The sequence below is a fragment of the Oncorhynchus nerka genome, linkage group LG9b, assembly GCF_034236695.1.
Source record: "Oncorhynchus nerka isolate Pitt River linkage group LG9b, Oner_Uvic_2.0, whole genome shotgun sequence".
NCBI lineage: Eukaryota > Metazoa > Chordata > Actinopteri > Salmoniformes > Salmonidae > Oncorhynchus > Oncorhynchus nerka.
Window position 1 is genome coordinate 39,544,761 of NC_088424.1, and position 15,610 is coordinate 39,560,370.

Sequence of the window (15,610 nt, forward strand, 5' to 3'; positions counted from 1 at the left end):
TATATATATAGAGAGAGAGATGAGAGACAGATAATATATATATATATAGAGAGAGATGAGAGACAGATAATATATATATATAGAGAGAGATGAGAGACAGATAATATATATATATAGAGAGAGATGAGAGACAGATAATATATATATATAGAGAGAGAGATGAGAGACAGATAATATATATATATAGAGAGAGATGAGAGACAGATAATATATATATAGAGAGAGAGATGAGAGACAGATAATATATATATATATAGAGAGATGAGAGACAGATAATATATATATAGAGAGAGAGATGAGAGACAGATAATATATATATATATAGAGAGATGAGAGACAGATAATATATATATATATAGAGAGATGAGAGACAGATAATATATATATAGAGAGAGAGATGAGAGACAGATAATATATATATATAGAGAGATGAGAGACAGATAATATATATATAGAGAGATGAGAGACAGATAATATATATATATATATATAGAGAGAGATGAGAGACAGATAATATATATATATATAGATGAGAGACAGATAATATATATATATAGAGAGAGATGAGAGACAGATAATATATATATAGAGAGAGATAAGGGTGTGCATTGGGTATGCAGCAGCTTGCTGATGTTGTTGGCCTTGGGCACCGGAGCATAAAGGACAATTAGGAGTAGCAGAGAAGGCTGGCTGGCTCACTGAAACTAGTCTGAACACAGCCATCACCACCGAGGCAGAGAGAGAGAGAGAGGGGGAGTGGAGAAAATGGGACAGAGGAAAAAAAGAGAGTGATAGAGAAAGAGAGTATGCAGTCTCTCCATTACATTAGGACTGTCCCCTGGTCTGGAGTTACACAACCAACGTCTCATCAAGTTGATTATTACTCAATCTAGTTTTGCTCACGTCTGCCAGTCCACCCATTATTGCATCATTGACTTGAATGGGGAGGTCAAATCTATCGACTCTATTTCCATGTTGAGTACCATGTATGGTACAGGGAGGATTTGTCTGTAGTCTTTCTGCATGTTATCTAGCATGTCTAGTTGTAACATGTCTGATGGATGACATAGAAGAACCTTTAGCGATGCCATATCTGCCAAAGAATAGCATTTCTAAAAGTTAGACTTGTTACTGTATGGTAGATATTGTTGTACCTTATTGAGGGACAGTATTGAGCTGCCTGGCTGAGGACTTGACAGGTTCAGTATTGCATTATCTCTTTGTAATGCCCTGCCTGGAGCCAGTCACACACACACACAAGCACGCATGAACACACACACACACAGACTAACTACACCCCCTCCCCTCACACAGTCTAACTACACCTCCTCCCCTCAAACAGTCGAACTACACACCTCCTCCCCTCACACAGTCTAACTACACACCTCCTCTCCATCACACAGTCTAACTACACACCTCCTCCATCACACAGTCAAACTACACACCTCCTCTCCATCACACAGTCTAACTACACACCTCCTCTCCATCACACAGTCTAACTACACATCTCCTCTCCATCACACAGTCTAACTACACACCTCCTCTCCATCACACAGTCTAACTACACACCTCCTCCCCTCACATAGTCTAACTACACACCTCCTCTCCATCACACAGTCTAACTACACACCTCCTCCCCTCACACAGTCTAACTACACACCTCCTCTCCATCACACAGTCTAACTACACACCTCCTCTCCATCACACAGTCTAACTACACACCTCCTCTCCATCACACAGTCTAACTACACACCTCCTCTCCATCACACAGTCTAACTACACACCTCCTCTCCATCACACAGTCTAACTACACACCTCCTCCCCTCACATAGTCTAACTACACACCTCCTCTCCATCACACAGTCTAACTACACACCTCCTCTCCATCACACAGTCTAACTACACACCTCCTCTCCATCACACAGTCTAACTACACACCTCCTCTCCATCACACAGTCTAACTACACACCTCCTCCCCTCACATAGTCTAACTACACACCTCCTCTCCATCACACAGTCTAACTACACCTCCTCCCCCACACAGTCTAACTACACCTCCTCCCCCACACAGTCTAACTACACCTCCTCTCCATCACACAGTCTAACTACACACCTCCTCCCCATCACACAGTCTAACTACACCTCCTCCCCATCACATAGTCTAACTACACCTCCTCCCCTCACAAAGTCTAACTACACCTCCTCCCCATCACACAGTCTAACTACAAACCTCCTCCCCTCACACAGTCTAACTACACCTCCTCCCCCACACAGTCTAACTACACCTCCTCCCCTCACACAGTCTTACTACACATCCTCCCCTCACACAGACTAACTACACACCTCCTCCCCTCACACAGTCTAACTACACATCCCCTCCCCTCACACAGTCGAACTACACACCCCTCCCCTCACACTGTCTAACTACACCTCCTCCCCTCACACAGTCTAACTACACACCCCCTCACACAGTCTAACTACACACCCCTCACACAGTCTAACTACACACCTCCTCCCCTCACACAGTCTAACTACACATCCTCCCCTCACACAGTCGAACTACACACCCTCCCCTCACAGTCTAACCACACCCCCTCCCCTCACAGTCTAACTACACCTCCTCCCCTCACACAGTCTAACTACACCTCCTCCCCTCACACAGTCTAACTATACACCTCCTCCCCTCACACAGACTAACTACACCCTCCCTCCCCTCACACAGTCTAACTACACCTCCTCCCCTCACACAGTCTAACTACACCCACCCTCACACAGACTAACTACACCCCCTCCCCTCACACAGACTAACTACATCCCCCTCCCCTCACACAGTCGAACTACACCCCTCCCCTCACACAGTCTAACTATACACCTCCTCCCCTCACACAGACTAACTACACCCTCCTCCCCTCACACAGTCTAACTACACCTCCTCCCCTCACAGTCTAACTACACCCCCCCTCACACAGACTAACTACACCCCCTCCCCTCACACAGACTAACTACATCCCCCTCCCCTCACACAGTCAAACTACACCCCCTCCCCTCACACAGTCTAACTACACACCCCCCCACACAGACTAACTACATCCCCTCCCCTCACACAGACTAACTACATCCCCTCCCCTCACACAGTCAAACTACACACCTCCTCCCCTCACACAGTCTAACTCACACACCCCTCCCCTCACACAGTCTAACTACACACCCCCTCCCCTCACAGTCTAACTACACCTCCTCCCCTCACACAGTCTAACTACACCTCCTCCCCTCACACAGTCTAACTACACCTCCTCCCCTCACACAGACTATCCCATGATCTCATCAGAAGTGTACCCTCTTCCTCCTCCCTCCAGCCATCTTCCTCCTCCCTCCAGCCCTGCTGATAGCCTGGTACCCTGCCAGTGTTAAATCATCCATTATCAATATTGATCCCCCTGCCACTTAGTTACATAACCAGCTGGGTGTCAGCCTGTTTGCCACCCCACACCATCACCCTGGAAACACCATAACACCCAATCAGCCAGTCAGATGTAGAGTTGGACAATGGAGGGCGGTGGGGAGGGTGGAGTGGATAGGGGGAGGTCGGAGGGGGACAGGGGGAGGTCGGAGGGGGAAAGGGGGAGGTCGGAGGGGGAAAGGGGGAGGTCGGAGGGGGACAGGGGGAGGTCGGAGGGGGACAGGGGAGGATGAAGGGGGACAGGCAGGGGGAGGACGGAGGGAACAGGGGGAGGTCGGAGGGGGAAGCAGGGGAGGACGGACGGGGACGGACGGGGACAGGGGGAGGACGGAGGGGGACAGGGGGAGGACGGACGGGGACAGGGGGAGGACGGAGGGACCAAGGGGAGGACTGAGGGGGAGGCAGGAGGGGGACAGGGGGAGGCAGGAGGGGGACAAGGGGAGGAAGGAAGGGAGGCAGGGGAGGACGGAGGGGGACAGGGGGAGGACGGAGGGGGACAGGGGAGGATGGAAGGGGACAGGGGGAGGACTGAGGGGGACAAGGGGAGGACTGAGGGGGAGGCAGGGGGAGGACAGAAGGGGACAGGCAGGAGGGGGACAAGGAGAGGACGGAAGTGGACAGGCCTGAGGGGGAGGACGGAGGGGGACAAGGGGAGGACGGAGGGGGAGGACAGAGGGAGACAGGGGAGAAACGAAAGGGGACAGGGGGAGGCAGGGGAGGACGGAAGGGAGGCAGGGGGAGGACAGAGGGGGACAGGTGGAGGACGGAGGGGGACAGGGGGAAGGATGGAGGGGGACAGGGGGAGGATGAAGGGGGACAGGCAGGGGGAGGACGGAGGGAACAGGGGAGGTCGGAGGGGGACGGACGGGGACAGGGGGAGGACAGAGGGGGACAGGGGGAGGACGGAGGGGGACAGGGGGAGGATGGACGGGGACAGGGGGAGGACGGAGGGGGACAAGGGGAGGACTGAGGGTGAGGCAGGAGGGGGACAGGGGAGGACGGACGGGGACAGGGGGAGGACGGAGGGGGACAGGGGGAGGATGGAGGGGGACAGGGGAGGACGGACGGGGACAGGGGAGGATGGAAGGGGACAGGACTGAGGGGGAGGACAGAGGGGAGGACGGAGGGGGACAAGGGGAGGACTGAGGGGAGGCAGGAGGGGGACAGGAGGAGGACGGACGGGGACAGGGGTAGGACGGAGGGGGACAAGGGGATGACTGAGGGGGAGGCAGGAGGGGGACAGGGGGAGGCAGGAGGGGGACAAGGGGAGGACGGAAGGGAGGCAGGGGGAGGACGGAGGGGGACAGGGGGAGGACGGAGGGGGACAGGGGAGGATGGAAGGGGACAGGGGGAGGACTGAGGGGAGGACGGAGGGGGACAAGGGGAGGACTGAGGGGAGGCAGGGGGAGGACGGAAGGGGACAGGGGGAGGCAGGAGGGGGACAAGGAGAGGACGGAAGGGGACAGGCCTGAGGGGGAGGACAGAGGGGGACAAGGGGAGGACGGAGGGGAGGATGGAAGGGACAGGGGGAGGCAGGGGGAGGACAGGGGAGGACAGAGGGGGACAGGGGGAGAACGAAAGGGGACAGGGGGAGGCAGGGGGAGGACGGAAGGGAGGCAGGGGGAGGACGGAGGGGGACAGGGGAGGACAGAGGGGGACAGGGGGAGGATGGAAGGGGACAGGGGGAGGAAGGAGGGGGACAGGTGGAGGAAGGAGGGGACAGGGGGAGGATGGAAGGGGACAGGGGGAGGACTGAGGGGGACAGGCCTGAGGGGGACAGGGGGAGGATGGAAGGGGACAGGGGAGGACAGAGGGGGACAGGGTAAGGACGGAAGGGGACAGGGGGAGGACGGAAGGGAGGCAGGGGGAGGACGGAGGGGGACAGGGGGAGGATGGAAGGGGACAGGGGGAGGACTGAGGGGGACAGGGGGAGGATGGAAGGGGACAGGACTGAGGGAGACAGGGGGAGGATGGAGGGGGACAGGGGGAGGACAGAGGGGGACAGGGGGAGGACGGAAGGGAGGCAGGGGGAGGACGGAGGGGGACAGGGGGAGGATGGAAGGGGACAGGGGGGGAGGACTGAGGGGGACAGGGGAGGATGGAAGGGGACAGGACTGAGGGAGACAGGGGAGGATGGAGGGGGACAGGGGGAGGACAGAGGGGGACAGGGGGAGGACGGAGGGGGACAAGGGGAGGACGGAGGGGGACAGGGGGAAGATTAGAGGCATGATTAGAGTTATTTACTCTCTTTTTAGGCCTTATCAATAATGAATGTAATCTTGCTTATTGACAATGTTTGACATGTCCATGCTCAGCCAAAACGCAATTTACAGCAGGCCTGGCCCCTATGTCAGTGTGAATGCTACGAAGTCATGCAATTACCCAGAACAATGTGGACTACAAATGTGTTCAAGTTAAGATATTTAGCAAAGATAGGTGTACATTTTGCTATTTTGTTTCTGAAAGCCATTTAACAAACTATAACGGACCAACATTGGAATTGGTGTTGATTCCAAGGCAATACACAGAAGACCATAAATACACAACTTGAAGCAACCACATATTTCCCCATGGAGCACGTTCTGATTGGCCAGTGAGGGGCCATGGAGCACGTTCTGATTGGCCAGTGAGGGGCCATGGAGCACATTCTGATTGGCCAGTGAGGGGCCATGGAGCACGTTCTGATTGGCCAGTGAGGGGCCATGGAGCACGTTCTGATTGGCCAGTGAGGGGCCATGGAGCACGTTCTGATTGGCCAGTGAGGGGCCATGGAGCACGTTCTGATTGGCCAGTGAGGGGCCATGGAGCACATTCTGATTGGCCAGTGAGGGGCCATGGAGCACGTTCTGATTGGCCAGTGAGGGGCCATGGAGCACGTTCTGATTGGCCAGTGAGGGGCCATGGAGCACGTTCTGATTGGCCAGTGAGGGGCCATGGAGCACGTTCTGATTGGCCAGTGAGGGGCCATGGAGCACGTTCTGATTGGCCAGTGAGGGGCCATGGAGCACGTTCTGATTGGCCAGTGAGGGGCCATGGAGCACGTTCTGATTGGCCAGTGAGGGGCCATGGAGCACGTTCTGATTGGCCAGTGAGGGGCCAAGACCGGACACACCCACAGCCTGTTTATCCATCAAAACCCAGCCCATTTGCACCAACGCCAGTAACTGGGCTGATAATTGTAATAGTGAAAATAGCTCAAATATTTCAGACACACTCCTGAACCTATAGCACTGTGCCTGAGCTTCGATTTACGTTTGCGTTAAGTTTGTTAAAGTAGAGCCCTGTGTGTGTGTGTGTGTGTGTACAGGTTGTGTATTGGCACTGAGAGGTTCTAAATGAGTTCAGTTGTTTCTTCTCAATGAGGTCCCCTGAGTGTTTGAACACTCACACTATCAAGCAGTATTGACTGTTGAGGCACATGGTTGTAATGCATTAAGGTAGATGCTAGTTACACAACATCAACATTAGTTATGCCGGCCAAAGCATCTGTCATATAACGACCCATATATCAACACTTCCACACTACACACAGCAAAATGGCAGTTCATATTTATTGCATTGAATTATATTCCCATAATTATTTTAACCAAATATTTGCAAATCTCAGCAGCAACCTCAGCAGAAAGAGAAGAGACTGTCTGCTGAGACATTTTTAAGTCTTAAAAATAGACAGTAATTACATTTCAGCAAAGAATGAAAAATAAATGATTTCTACTTTATCAACGGAGCCGTCGCTCCCTTCCTCTCTCCATGGCCCGTCGCTCCCTTCCTCTCTCCATGGCCCGTCGCTCCCTTCCTCTCTCCATTGCCCTGCGCTCCCTTCCTCTCTCCATGGCCCGTCGCTCCCTTCCTCTCTCCATGGCCCGTCGCTCCCTTCCTCTCTCCATGGCCCTGCGCTCCCTTCCTCTCTCCATGGCCCGTCGCTCCCTTCCTCTCTCCATGGCCCGTCGCTCCCTTCCTCTCTCCATGGCCCGTCGCTCCCTTCCCCTCTCCATGGCCCGTCGCTCCCTTCCTCTCTCCATGGCCCTGCGCTCCCTTCCTCTCTCCATGGCCCGTCGCTCCCTTCCTCTCTCCATGGCCCTGCACTCCCTTCCTCTCTCCATGGCCCTGCGCTCCCTTCCTCTCTCTATGACCCGTCGCTCCCTTCCTCTCTCCATGGCCCGTCGCTCCCTTCCTCTCTCCATGGCCCGTCGCTCCCTTCCTCTCTCCATGGCCCTGCGCTCCCTTCCTTTCTCCATGGCCCTGCGCTCCCTTCCTCTCTCCATGGCCCTGCGCTCCCTTCCTCTCTCTATGACCCGTCGCTCCCTTCCTCTCCATGGCCCGTCGCTCCCTTCCTCTCTCCATGGCCCGTCGCTCCCTTCCTCTCTCCATGGCCCGTCGCTCCCTTCCTCTCTCCATGGCCCGTCGCTCCCTTCCTCTCTCCATGGCCCGTCGCTCCCTTCCTCTCTCCATGGCCCTGCGCTCCCTTCCTCTCTCTATGACCCGTCGCTCCCTTCCTCTCCATGGCCCGTCGCTCCCTTCCTCTCTCCATGGCCCGTCGCTCCCTTCATCTGATCAGATTTTCAATGACAAATACCAGGAGGATGCTGGTGTCATGTTAATGGACTGTTATACAGACTGTCCGGAGGAGCTTGTAGTGTGGGGTCTCACAAAACCCCCAATGATGGATAATTAACGAAACAATATAATGAGGATTTGACGGAACACCATTGTGATACAGAAATGACTGGCCTTTAAGTAGTTTTAATCAAAGATGTTTTCACTTAATAAAACAACGCATACATGACATAATCCTAAAAATTTATCACAGTATAACAACTGGTTAAAAAGCCACAGTGGATAAAAACAGTCTTTGGCATAATGGCAAACATAAGTCACTTGTAGCCTGTTGTAGAGTCCATTGAGATTCTGCCTCCTATAGGTCAATACAATACAGGAAGGACTCAGTGTCTGCTTCCTGGGTCCTGACCTCATTGGGCGGATCTTGGGCCTCCTCCAATAACCTTCTCTCCAGAGTGACATCCTCTGGACTAAGCTCCTCCCCTTTGGTCAGCACATACAGGAAGTATTGGAAGCCGTCTCCGTAGCTACGGGTACGTATAGACCAGCAGTAGTCATGGCGAGCATAGAGGCGCTTCCTGAAGTGAGGCTGGGCGAAGGTTACAGACAGGAAACGACCTCCCGGTTTTAAAACACGACTGATCTGGAGAGAGAGAGAAAGTGAGAGACGGGGTAGAGAGAAGGGGGGAGGGAGAGAGGGGGAGAGAAGAGAGAGGGGAGAAGAGAGAAAGCGAGGGGAGGGGAGAGAGAGGGGGAGAGAAGAGAGAGAGAGAGAGTGAGAAAGAGCAAGACATGGGGAGAGAGAGGGTGAGAAGAGAGAGAGAGAGGGAGAGAGAGGGGGAGAAAGTGAGAAAGAGAGAGAAAGAGGGGGAGAGAGAAGGGGGAGAGAGATAGAGAGGGGAGAGAAGAGAGGGAGAGAGAAAGAGGGGGAGAGAGACAGAGAGGGGAGAGAAGAGAGGGAGAGTGAGAGAGCGTGAGAGGGGAGACAGAGAGGAGAGAGGAAGGGAGAGAGAGGATGGGAGAGAGAGAGGGGAGAGTGGAAGGGGGAGAGAGGATGGGAGAGAGAGAGGGGAGAGTGGATAGGAGAGAGAGGGGAGAGAGAATGGGAGAGAGAGGATGGGAGAGAGGATGGGAGAGAGAGGATGGGAGAGAGAGGATGGGAGAAAGAGGATGGGAGAAAGAGAGTGTTAGACAAGCATATTTGTATTGTATCATGAATCTTTCCTCTGTGGTACTGTAGCTAAAAGAGTGGGCAGTGGCAGTCAGGTAGAGCAGGACTGATCTATAGACAGACTGGACCTGAGAGAGAGAGGGGTACGCTCTCATCACCTTAAACTGTTATGACCTGAGATAGAGAGGGGTACGCTCTCATCACCTTAAACTGTAATGACCTGAGAGAGAGAGGGGTACGCTCTCATCACCTTAAACTGTAATGACCTGAGAGAGAGAGGGGTACGCTCTCATCACCTTAAACCTACCACTGAGGAAGTCGCTCTGGATAAGAGCGTCTGCTAAATGACTTAAATGTTAAATGAAGTACAGTTCCCGCTCAGCCCAGTCAAAACTGTTCGCTGCTCTGGCCCCCCAATGGTGGAACAAACTCCCTCACGACGCCAGAACAGCGGAGTCAATCACCACCTTCCGGAGACACCTGAAACCCCACCTCTTTAAGGAATACCTAGGATAGGATGAAGTAATCCCTCTCACCCCCCCTTAAAAGATTTAGATGCACTACTGTTCCACTGGATGTCATAAGGTGAATGCACCAATTTGTAAGTCGCTCTGGATAAGAGCGTCTGCTAAATGACTTAAATGTAAATGTAAATGTACGCTCTCATCACCTTAAACTGTAATGACCTGAGATAGAGAGGGGTACGCTCTCATCACCTTAAACTATAATGACCTGAGAGAGAGAGGGGTATGCTCTCATCACCTTAAACTGTAATGACCTGAGAGAGAGAGGGGTACGCTCTCATCACCTTAAACTGTAATGACCTGAGATAGAGAGGGGTACGCTCTCATCACCTTAAACTGTAATGACCTGAGAGAGAGGGGGGTACGCTCTCATCACCTTAAACTGTAATGACCTGAGATAGAGAGGGGTACGCTCTCATCACCTTAAACTGTAATGACCTGAGAGAGAGAGGGGTACGCTCTCATCACCTTAAACTGTAATGACCTGAGAGAGAGAGGAGTACGCTCTCATCACCTTAAACTGTAATGACCTGAGATAGAGAGGGGTACGCTCTCATCACCTTAAACTGTAATGACCTGAGAGAGAGAGGGGTACGCTCTCATCACCTTAAACTGTAATGACCTGAGAGAGAGAGGGGTACGTTCTCATCACCTTAAACTATAATGACCTGAGAGAGAGAGGGGTACGCTCTCACCACCTTAAACTGTAATGACCTGAGAGAGAGAGGGGTACGCTCTCATCACCTTAAACTGTAATGACCTGAGAGAGAGAGGGGTACGCTCTCATCACCTTAAACTGTAATGACCTGAGATAGAGAGGGGTACGCTCTCATCACCTTAAACTGTAATGACCTGAGAGAGAGAGGGGTACGCTCTCATCACCTTAAACTGTAATGACCTGAGAGAGAGAGGGGTACGCTCTCACCACCTTAAACTGTAATGACCTGAGATAGAGAGGGGTACGCTCTCATCACCTTAAACTGTAATGACCTGAGATAGAGAGGGGTACGCTCTCACCACCTTAAACTGTAATGACCTGAGAGAGAGAGGGGTACGCTCTCATCACCTTAAACTGTAATGACCTGAGATAGAGAGGGGTACGCTCTCATCACCTTAAACTGTAATGACCTGAGAGAGAGAGGGGTACGCTCTCATCACCTTAAACTGTAATGACCTGAGATAGAGAGGGGTACGCTCTCATCACCTTAAACTGTAATGACCTGAGAGAGAGAGGGGTACGCTCTCATCACCTTAAACTGTAATGACCTGAGAGAGAGAGGGGTACGCTCTCATCACCTTAAACTGTAATGACCTGAGAGAGAGAGGGGTACGCTCTCATCACCTTAAACTGTAATGACCTGAGATAGAGAGGGGTACGCTCTCATCACCTTAAACTGTAATGACCTGAGAGAGAGAGGGGTACGCTCTCATCACCTTAAACTGTAATGACCTGAGAGAGAGAGGGGTACGCTCTCATCACCTTAAACTGTAGTGACCTGAGATAGAGAGGGGTACGCTCTCATCACCTTAAACTGTAATGACCTGAGAGAGAGAGGGGTACGCTCTCATCACCTTAAACTGTAATGACCTGAGAGAGAGAGGGGTACGCTCTCATCACCTTAAACTGTAATGACCTGAGAGAGAGAGGGGTACGCTCTCATCACCTTAAACTGTAATGACCTGAGATAGAGAGGGGTACGCTCTCATCACCTTAAACTGTAATGACCTGAGAGAGAGAGGGGTACGCTCTCATCACCTTAAACTGTAATGACCTGAGAGAGAGAGGGGTACGCTCTCATCACCTTAAACTGTAATGACCTGAGATAGAGAGGGGTACGCTCTCATCACCTTAAACTGTAATGACCTGAGAGAGAGAGGGGTACGCTCTCATCACCTTAAACTGTAATGACCTGAGAGAGAGAGGGGTACGCTCTCACCACCTTAAACTGTAATGACCTGAGATAGAGAGGGGTACGCTCTCATCACCTTAAACTGTAATGACCTGAGATAGAGAGGGGTACGCTCTCATTCACAGTGCAGGGTTTTCCACCCTACACTGTTAAATGTTTACAAGGTGTGTTCAATAAAGACATGATAACGTACTGTTGTTTGTGTGTTATTACTTTAAGCAGACTGTGTTTGTCTACATTTACATTTACATTTAAGTCATTTAGCAGACGCTCTTATCCAGAGCGACTTACAAATTGGTGCATTCACCTTATGACATCCAGTGGAACAGTAGTGCATCTAAATATTTTAAGGGGGGGGTGAGAGGGATTACTTTATCCTATCCTAGGTATTCCTTAAAGAGGTGGGGTTTCAGGTGTCTCCGGAAGGTGGTGATTGACTCCGCTGTCCTGGCGTCGTGAGGGAGTTTGTTCCACCATTGGGGGGCCAGAGCAGCGAACAGTTTTGACTGGGCTGAGCGGGAACTGTACTTCCTCAGTGGTAGGGAGGCGAGCAGGCCAGAGGTGGATGAACGCAGTGCCCTTGTTTGGGTGTAGGGCCTGATCAGAGCCTGGAGGTACTGAGGTGCCGTTCCCCTCACAGCTCCGTAGGCAAGCACCATGGTCTTGTAGCGGATGCGAGCTTCAACTGGAAGCCAGTGGAGAGAGCGGAGGAGCGGGGTGACGTGAGAGAACTTGGGAAGGTTGAACACCAGACGGGCTGCGGCGTTCTGGATGAGTTGTAGGGTTTAATGGCACAGGCAGGGAGCCCAGCCAACAGCGAGTTGCAGTAATCCAGACGGGAGATGACGAGTGCCTGGATTAGGACCTGCGCCGCTTCCTGTGTGAGGCAGGGTCGTACTCTGCGGATGTTGTAGAGCATGAACCTACAGGAACGGGCCACCGCCTTGATGTTAGTTGAGAACGACAGGGTGTTGTCCAGGATCACGCCAAGGTTCTTAGCGCTCTGGGAGGAGGACACAATGGAGTTGTCAACCGTGATGGCGAGATCATGGAACGGGCAGTCCTTCCCGGGAGGAAGAGCAGCTCCGTCTTGCCGAGGTTCAGCTTGAGGTGGTGATCCGTCATCCACACTGATATGTCTGCCAGACATGCAGAGATGCGATTCGCCACCTGATCATCAGAAGGGGGAAAGGAGAAGATTAATTGTGTGTCGTCTGCATAGCAATGATAGGAGAGACCATGTGAGGTTATGACAGAGCCAAGTGACTTGGTGTATAGCGAGAATAGGAGAGGGCCTAGAACAGAGCCCTGGGGACACCAGTGGTGAGAGCACGTGGTGTGGAGACGGATTCTCGCCACGCCACCTGGTAGGAGCGAACTGTCAGGTAGGACGCAATCCAAGCGTGGGCCGCGCCGGAGATGCCCAACTCGGAGAGGGTGGAGAGGAGGATCTGATGGTTCACAGTATCGAAGGCAGCCGATAGGTCTAGAAGGATGAGAGCAGAGGAGAGAGAGTTAGCTTTAGCAGTGCGGAGCGCCTCCGTGATACAGAGAAGAGCAGTCTCAGTTGAATGACTAGTCTTGAAACCTGACTGATTTGGATCAAGAAGGTCATTCTGAGAGAGATAGCGGGAGAGCTGGCCAAGGACGGCACGTTCAAGAGTTTTGGAGAGAAAAGAAAGAAGGGATACTGGTCTGTAGTTGTTGACATCGGAGGGATTGAGTGTAGGTTTTTTCAGAAGGGGTGCAACTCTCGCTCTCTTGAAGACGGAAGGGACGTAGCCAGCGGTCAGGGATGAGTTGATGAGCGAGGTGAGGTAAGGGAGAAGGTCTCCGGAAATGGTCTGGAGAAGAGAGGAGGGGATAGGGTCAAGCGGGCAGGTTGTTGGGCGGCCGGCCGTCACAAGACGCGAGATTTCATCTGGAGAGAGGGGGGAGAAAGAGGTCAGAGCATAGGGTAGGGCAGTGTGAGCAGAACCAGCGGTGTCGTTTGACTTAGCAAACGAGGATCGGATGTCGTCGACCTTCTTTTCAAAATGGTTGACGAAGTCATCTGCAGAGAGGGGAGGAGGGGGGAGGAGGATTCAGGAGGGAGGAGAAGGTTGCAAAGAGCTTCCTAGGGTTAGAGGCAGATGCTTGGAATTTAGAGTGGTAGAAAGTGGCTTTAGCAGCAGAGAGAGAAGAGGAAAATGTAGAGAGGAGGGAGTGAAAGGATGTCAGGTCCGCAGGGAGGCGAGTTTTCCTCCATTTCCGCTCGGCTGCCCGGAGCCCTGTTCTGTGAGCTCGCAATGAGTCGTTGAGCCACGGAGCGGGAGGGGAGGACCGAGCCGGCCTGGAGGATAGGGGACATAGAGAGTCAAAGGATGCAGAAAGGGAGGAGAGGAGGGTTGACGAGGCAGAATCAGGAGATAGGTTGGAGAAGGTTTGAGCAGAGGGAAGAGATGATAGGATGGAAGAGGAGAGAGTAGCGGGGAGAGAGCGAAGGTTGGGACGGCGCGATACCATCCGAGTAGGGGCAGTGTGGGAAGTGTTGGATGAGAGCAAGAGGGAGAAGGATACAAGGTAGTGGTCGGAGACTTGGAGGGGAGTTGCAATGAGGTTAGTGGAAGAACAGCATCTAGTAAAGATGAGGTCGAGCGTATTTCCTGCCTTGTGAGTAGGGGGAAGGTGAGAGGGTGAGGTCAAAAGAGGAGAGGAGTGGAAAGAAGGAGGCAGAGAGGAATGAGTCAAAGGTAGACGTGGGGAGGTTAAAGTCGCCCAGAACTGTGAGAGGTGAGCCGTCCTCAGGAAAGGAGCTTATCAAGGCATCAAGCTCATTGATGAACTCTCCGAGGGAACCTGGAGGGCGATAAATGATAAGGATGTTAAGCTTGAAAGGGCTGGTAACTGTGACAGCATGGAATTCAAAGGAGGCGATAGACAGATGGGTAAGGGGAGAAAGAGAGAATGACCACTTGGGAGAGATGAGGATCCCGGTGCCACCACCCCGCTGACCAGAAGCTCTCGGGGTGTGCGAGAACACGTGGGCAGACGAAGAGAGAGCAGTAGGAGTAGCAGTGTTGTCTGTGGTGATCCATGTTTCCGTCAGTGCCAAGAAGTCGAGGGACTGGAGGGAGGCATAGGCTGAGATGAACTCTGCCTTGTTGGCCGCAGATCGGCAGTTCCAGAGGCTACCGGAGACCTGGAACTCCACGTGGGTCGTGCGCGCTGGGACCACCAGATTAGGGTGGCCGCGGCCACGCGGTGTGGAGCGTTTGTATGGTCTGTGCAGAGAGGAGAGAACAGGGATAGACAGACACATAGTTGACAGGCTACACAAGAGGCTACGCTAATGCAAAGGAGATTGGAATAACAAGTGGACTACACGTCTCGAGTGTTCAGAAAGTTAAGCTTACGTAGCAAGAATCTTATTGACTAAAATGATTAAAATGATACAGTACTGCTGAAGTAGGCTAGCTGGCAGAGGCTGCGTTGTTGACTATGTAGGCTAGCTGGCAGTGTCTGCGTTGTTGACACTACACTAATCAAGTCGTTCCGTTGAGTGTAATGGTTTCTACTGTGCTACTGTGCTGCTATTCGGGGCTAGCTGGCTAGCTAGCAGTGTTGATTTACGTTACGTTGCGTTAAAAGAACGACAATAGCTGGCTAGCTAACCTAGGAAATCGCTCAAGACTACACAATTATCTTTGATACAAAGACGGCTATGTAGCTAGCTATGTAGCTAGCTACGATCAAACAAATCAAGCCGTTGTACTGTAATGAAATGAAAAATGTGATACTACCTGTGGAGCGAAGCGAAATGCGACCGGATTGTTGAGTGCGGAAGTTCTGTTACGTTAAGGACGAACGTTGTGACCGAGATGAAGACCAGATCTCATTGTTATGACCAGTTTATGCAGATTCCAGGTCATTCTAAGGGTTCACATTCCTAGATGAAGACCAGATCTCCTTGTTATGACCAGTTCATGCAGATTCCAGGTCATTC

General features: G+C 52.3%; 2 protein-coding genes across 4 annotated transcripts in view; both read right to left on the reverse strand.

Annotated features, from left to right (window-relative positions):
• Nucleotides 1-7,171: 7,171 nt before the first annotated feature.
• Nucleotides 7,172-7,885, reverse strand: LOC135565720 (uncharacterized). Its single transcript, XM_065013622.1, has one exon. It carries the CDS (start codon nucleotides 7,883-7,885, stop codon nucleotides 7,172-7,174), a length of 714 nt encoding a protein of 237 aa, XP_064869694.1.
• A 302-nt stretch (nucleotides 7,886-8,187) lies between these two features.
• The window catches only part of ece2a (endothelin converting enzyme 2a), a 332,069-nt gene continuing 324,646 nt past the window's right edge, over nucleotides 8,188-15,610 (reverse strand). For all 3 annotated transcript variants that reach the window (XM_065013682.1, XM_065013681.1, XM_065013683.1), the window contains one exon: nucleotides 8,188-8,663. In XM_065013682.1, the coding sequence (XP_064869754.1) occupies nucleotides 8,376-8,663 (288 nt within the window). In that variant the 3' untranslated portion in view covers nucleotides 8,188-8,375. The remainder of the gene's footprint in view (nucleotides 8,664-15,610) is intronic.